Genomic DNA, 6447 nt, shown 5'->3' on the forward strand with positions numbered 1-6447 from the left:
ACGTTGCTGTTATACTGTTAATTGGGTTAAAAATTATTTCTGAAAAGGGCCCAACTAGGTGACGGTGACATACGAATGTGACATATGGAATGAAAATGACCAATCAGAAGCAAGGTTAACACCCTTGACACACGTCAAACACACAACTCAAAACAAGTTAACCCTCTAAACCCCAGAACGCCTGTCCTGTAGATTAATGGAACGCCCGCCAGCACCCGTGTTTTTGTTCAGGCGTTGCAATAAAATCATTATTGCATCAACATACTCAAATCACTCTTCCGTATTCACAGAAGGGATTCACTTATGACCTGGAAGTGGAAATGATGTATGTTCACATTTGAACTTTTGAAGCTATCCATGTTTGAAGTAAACCAAAACAAAGATGGATGCGGCTAAGAGACAAAGTTTTTTTTCGTTTTTTTTTTTAGACTGTTGCTGAGATGGTTTCAGAAATTCATTCTGATGAAGAAAGTGATCCGAAATTATTCCCGTCTGCGTCAGACATGGATTTAGATGAGCTACCAGTTTAAAACAAGTGAAATATCACTGGTATACTGAACTTAAGAAGACTGTACGATGAGCTGTTTATAAGTAATTGAATCATATGCTAAAAACAACGTAAAAAAAAATAGCAAGGCAGTTAGTATTGGGTATTGAATATCTGTAATCTGTTTGATTTGATTGTGGCTGGATTGATGTACCAGAAGTAGCAGGTTGTGTTGGTTGTAAATAATGCTGTGTTACATGCAAGCTTTGTCTGTTTTCATTACAGTGTTTGCTGTTGTTTTATACTGACTTGTTAGAGCCTTGGTATGTTTGTATTTACTCAAGTAAACGTAATAAGCATGTGTTTTTGTTGTACTTTGTTGTATAGAAAAATATTTTTTATACGTGAGCTCTGTGTTTTCTAGGTATATTTCTGTTTGCTTGGAGTAAATTCAATTAAAAAAAATCACATAAGCTGCTTTTTCTTTTACGAAATGGGACCCTGCTTCAGGAATTTAATGGAATGGTGTAATACACACGAACATCAGTATCCAGTTTTACTTTTCAGTCTTTAAGAATGTTACTAATGGAGTTGCAAAGTTTCCAATGTTATTATTGCAGTTTTAAAGCCACCATTTTTCTAGAAATCCACAGGTTTAATAATCAACTTTAAAATTTAATTGAATTGCTTAATTCAAAAACAGTATTTCAAAATAATACAACAAACCGTGCATAGTATAGGGCTATATTTTTGTATCGTTTTTTCTTGCATTTTTTTTATATCCAGTTACATTTGTTTAAGTAAAACAACAAGTTTACAAACACTGTCAAGTGTGGTGTTATTTGGAAGAATGATTTGATCCGTTTAAAAAAAAAAAAAAAAAAAAAAAAAACTTGAAATAGATTTGTCATGGCTTTTGTATGTTTATTTGAATAAAACATAGGCGAAACCTCAGTTTTTTTGCAAACTTCAGAAGAATCTACAGAAAGGTTCTTTACTTATTCTGGAGTCTACAGGGTTAATCATGGATGACAAAAAGTTAATTTACAGGGTGCAGCAGCATCCATTATTATGATTGCAAATTGAACGACTACAAAGACATCCTGAAGAAAGACAATGCCTGGGTGGCTTGCAGGTGGTGTATTTAGCAGAACTGAGACATTTTCTTTCCGATAATGCAAGTTGCATAAAAATAGGCTTATTAATAAGCAAAAATAAACCGGAGCATACATTCAGTCTACACATCCAGCATTTAAATGAAAATGACTGGCTTTTAAAAATGACACAAAAAAGGTCCCGCATTAACACAACTTGAACATGTGACCTAATTTTAAGCTATGGCTTTTTTTTTGGTTTGTTTGTTTTTGTCATAATAACGTTTTGTTCACGAAATTGTCTGTGGCACAAATCCGTGACAATAAGTTCTTTACACACGCATAAAGCAAAGTTTTGTGGAGATTCACAAAAAAAAAAAAACACAAATATGATCTGTCCTACCACTCTATATGTTGTAAAACAAAGCTAGCAATACGTTTGTATTCTGTGTGACATCCCACATTACCAAGCTCATACATAGTTTTGAAGATTATGAGCCAGATTTATAAAGCATTTTTTGTCAAGTAAATAATAATACAAAGTATGTGGTGACCTACGCATAATAACACAAATTTTAACGGACTTCAAATCAGATTACGACTACTACTGGTACCACGAAAAAAAAAAAGTACTACGACTACAACTATACAATTACTACTAATTATACTGATAACAATAAAACTGTTGGATAGGGATGTTCAATAACTGATCTATAGATTTTACAAGTCCAACCTTTATTTTACAACGGAGTTGCCGGAGGTCAGGGTGGTAACCAAACAACCCATGTTTTGTAATGGGTCAGCCATCTCTAGTATGTCCAATAGAAAAGCACGGGCGGGGTCATGTATTTATGTCCAGTCTTTGGATCGTTTCCAAAGTCGTGTCTGGTGTGGATGCAGCTTTAGATCTGCTAAATTCTCCTTGTGAACTAAAGGTCATAATTTTTGGCTAGATTTGCAGGAGGCGGACGTTATCTTTTTTCACTCCCTTTTCTCTTTCTGATTTCGAGAGGCAGATTTATGATACATTTTTGAAAAGCCGTTAGCCTCCAATAATACCTGATCTTTTTGTGCACTGCATACGTGATGACCCGTACGTGAGGTCTGTCGCGTGCACACTGTAGCAAACCTGTTCTGGCGCAAACTATTATTATCACCGTTCAGCCAAAACAAAACAACGTTTTTAAGTTTAGGGTATGATTTTAATGCAGACAAAAATGACACCGTATAGGTAGAAAATAGTTCAATATTAGTGAGAACTTCAAAAGGACGAGTGCTTTGACAATATGACATTATTTGTCAGTGGTCCCAGATGGGCCATTCCACATCAATGGTTGTGCCACTTTTCCACTGTACAACCGAGCCGCGCCAGGGACTTAGCAAGCCTCGAGCCCTCACGGTGCGGTTAAGGGGAACATGAGTGGGTTTTCCACAGCAGAGCGGAGTCGTGCTCTGACGTCACACGCAACAAAAGACAGTTGTTATAAATTAACTCCGTTTTCCAAAAGATGCGCAAACAAATGGTGTTCAAAAATTAATAGGCCAACGGTAAAACTGCTATATTTTGTAAATATATTTAGGCATTTCTTTATAATCCACGAATGTTACTAATTATATCGACTTACTAAAGATAAATTAGTTCTGTTGAAGGGGAAAACCCGAGTATCAAGCACATATCTTGAATACTTTTAAGACCTTGACTCCTAAACGTGGCAAAAAAACAAACAAACAAACTGGACCACAAAACAAGGTCTGTATTCTAACAGAATAGACGCGATTTTATTCTAGTGTTGTTGTGCTTAACAATACAGTGTACTTATAAAATTTTTTTTTAAAAAAATCGATAAACCTCCTCCTCCCGCTTGACAGTCCGGAATTAGCTGACGTGGGTAACTGGCAACTCTGGCACGCTTTCTTTCATCGTGTTTACACCTTCGTTGTATCAGTGAAATAAAGGTGTGGTATCTCGCTTTGTTCAACCTAATAGTTTTTGAAGTCACAAATAGTATGTGTTCCATGGGTTCATATGTGGACAATGCCTATATTCGGCTGTGGTTGTGTCATCCATGATGCCTGAGCATCCAGTCATGACAATGATCTACAAAAAAAAAATAAAAAAAATGTTTTAACTTATATTACCCCACAGCTGTTTACACTAAAAGCTCCCCTGTACCTGTCGGACGTTGAGATTGGACGGTCTTCCCCTTCCATAGCATGTTGAGTCTGCAACCCAGCCTGCTCCATATTCACAGCCATGTTCAATTCACACAACGCTCACGATGATGTGCATACGGAAGGCAGGAAGTTTGCGCCGAAGTTGTAACAAGGTGCATGATGGGGAATGTATTTTTTCAAGGGGGCGATTATTTAGCAAAACTAGGCTCTTGTATTGCGGTTAGACTACAAGTACCAGAAGGTAGTCAAAAAACATCACTTTGGAGTTATATTTGAAACGTCATGTCTCATTATTTGGTGGAGGTGGGCATAGTGTTTATTGTAGGCATGGAGGTTTTTTTTTGTGTGTGTGGTCAATTTATCAACTGTACAGAAGAAAACCGATACGAGTCGTAATAAGCATGTAAACAAAAATAGTGTTGATGGCATTTGGGTTATCCACAGATTAATCCTTTTGAATTACCCAAACTACCTAGATAATGTTCTCCTACTAGACTCAGCAGGTAGCTCAATTTTCATAACTGACCTCTCTAAGACTTCCTGTCCCAATTATGATGACGTTTTTGTTTGTAATGGGAACTCTTCGTAGACCACCAGAACTCATTTCACCTAATCCCCCAAAAGCCAACAAATGAAAATTATTTCTGGTCAATAAATTGTTTGCTGAATTCAAACCAGCAACCTCGAGTTAGACATTGCCAGGACTGCAAAAGCTGAAACTTTGTACTGTAATTAGGTGCAAAAGCAGCCTGGACATGTGCAGTAGGATGATACACTCAAGAACACACATTTCAAACACTGGTAAAATGTGAAATATCTCAGTGTTAGAAAACATTTATTGAAACTCAGGGTGTTGATCTTTTTTATGTTCTTAATTATGTTTTGTTGACTGTCAAAATAAATCATACAAGTATGTCACATTTTCAAGTGAAAGCAGATAGACAATGCAAGCAAACTATCATGTCAATAATGGGTGTAAACAGAAAAACAAAACATACAGATAGAAAACGTTTTGGGGATAACAAACAGTGCAGTCTTTTTTCAATGTCTTTGTCTGACAGCTGGATGGCAGCATTGATTTCTTTACTGATTGCCTGTATTTTACAGTAGATTGCTGCTATATTGTTGTATATAAATGTACCACTGTATGAAAATGTAGATAAAATACATGTCCACTGAAATTTATAGACACATCTGTGGCAGCTTTTTAAAATAAATGTGCATGTAGTCATTGTCATCAGCAATCATTGTTCACTAAAAACATAATTGTATTACTATGTTTCCTTTAGTTCTACTGGATATTTAATGGTTTAGTGTTTTAAACTGTAAGATAAACTGGGAAACACCACTATTGAATTTTCTCAGGGGACTAAATAGCTACTTGAGTTCAATTCAATTATCATTTCAGCCTGAGCAAATTTTTTTTTAGGGAAATTAGCACTTCATGCATTTAACAGAGAGAAAACGAATACTTTTTTTATTGTATATAATATTTTTTAAATAACATTTATTTTATTTGGATCAAAATAATGCATCAGTCAGCTACTAAATGTATTGAATAGGGGTCATCTTGTATTAAGATTTATGCTGGACAGATTCACTGAAGAACAACATATATTTTACAGTCATCATCACAGCAACCCCTTTCTTATGGAAAACAAATATCCTACCCTGTTGTTCTGAATGGTTTGTAAATGGATATTATTCAGGTTACAGGTGCACTGAGAGAGGGACATTGCATGTATTTGAAGATTGGACCATTGAAATCTATTGTGGGATAACAATATATCTGGTAGAAAATGAGTCTGTGAAGGTAAAACAATAATTATAAAAAAATGGTACCATACCCAGTGACAGTGTTAAATTGCATAATTTTATTTTTTAAATAAGGGATACCCGTGCTTGCAGTACATTATCGACTGAATGTTAACACCGCTGTTTCCACGTACCTAACAACTTCCTGTGCGTAAGGTCAGTAAACTATAGAAGGCCATTCTAGTCAAAAACGCGTTACTTAGTATACGTTTCATATATTTACTATACGTACTAATGTGGCAAATCAGATCACAAAAAATGACAACAAATGAATTTAAAGAAAATAGTGCGTGTAATAAATTACCCAATTAAAAGTCGCCTTATAAAGTTATATCTGCCATTCCCGCCCAATTTGTGGCGGTATACTGGGACTTGGCATTGAAGTCTCGTGAAAGAAGGATAGACCCTGACCATTAGAGACAAGCATCAACGGTGTTTTCAGAGCCTTAGAAATCGCTTTAATTCAGTGGTAACCCCACTGTAACTAATATGTAATTTTTAAAAAGTGTTGAAAGATTGAATGCAATATTAGCTATGGTTACTCGATATTTTTGTGTAAACGGTTGTGTACCTTGTTAATACAAACTGAACCATGTCATAAAGAAGTCGGTAGCACTCAGCAAATTTATATTTGCATCGTAGAAGAAAATCTCTCGCCGCCATGATTTACAATTGTCCTTATTCTTGATTTTTTAAAGCATATTTCATGTCTGAATTTAAAAAGATGTTATTCCGAAGGTGATTGTCTACTCTTGTAATTATAGACTGTAAAATGACTAGCCCCTGCGTAGAAAATGTGCAGTTCATTTACATTTATTTAACACGTACTATTTTATGCATGCTGATTGGTCCAAATCAATACCTACACTAAATATT

At 35.5% G+C, this 6447-nt stretch overlaps 1 protein-coding gene across 2 annotated transcripts in view; it reads right to left on the minus strand.

Annotated features, from left to right (window-relative positions):
* si:ch211-243j20.2 (uridine-cytidine kinase-like 1) overlaps nucleotides 1-3904 on the minus strand; it is a 31389-nt gene extending 27485 nt beyond the window's left edge. For both annotated transcript variants that reach the window (XM_034004369.3, XM_034004370.3), the window contains exon 1: nucleotides 3755-3904. In XM_034004369.3, coding sequence (XP_033860260.1) covers nucleotides 3755-3837 — 83 coding nt within the window. In that variant the 5' untranslated portion in view covers nucleotides 3838-3904. The remainder of the gene's footprint in view (nucleotides 1-3754) is intronic.
* Between the last annotated feature and the right edge of the window lie 2543 nt (nucleotides 3905-6447).

The sequence above is a fragment of the Acipenser ruthenus genome, chromosome 5 (assembly GCF_902713425.1).
Source record: "Acipenser ruthenus chromosome 5, fAciRut3.2 maternal haplotype, whole genome shotgun sequence".
NCBI classification, from domain to species: domain Eukaryota; kingdom Metazoa; phylum Chordata; class Actinopteri; order Acipenseriformes; family Acipenseridae; genus Acipenser; species Acipenser ruthenus.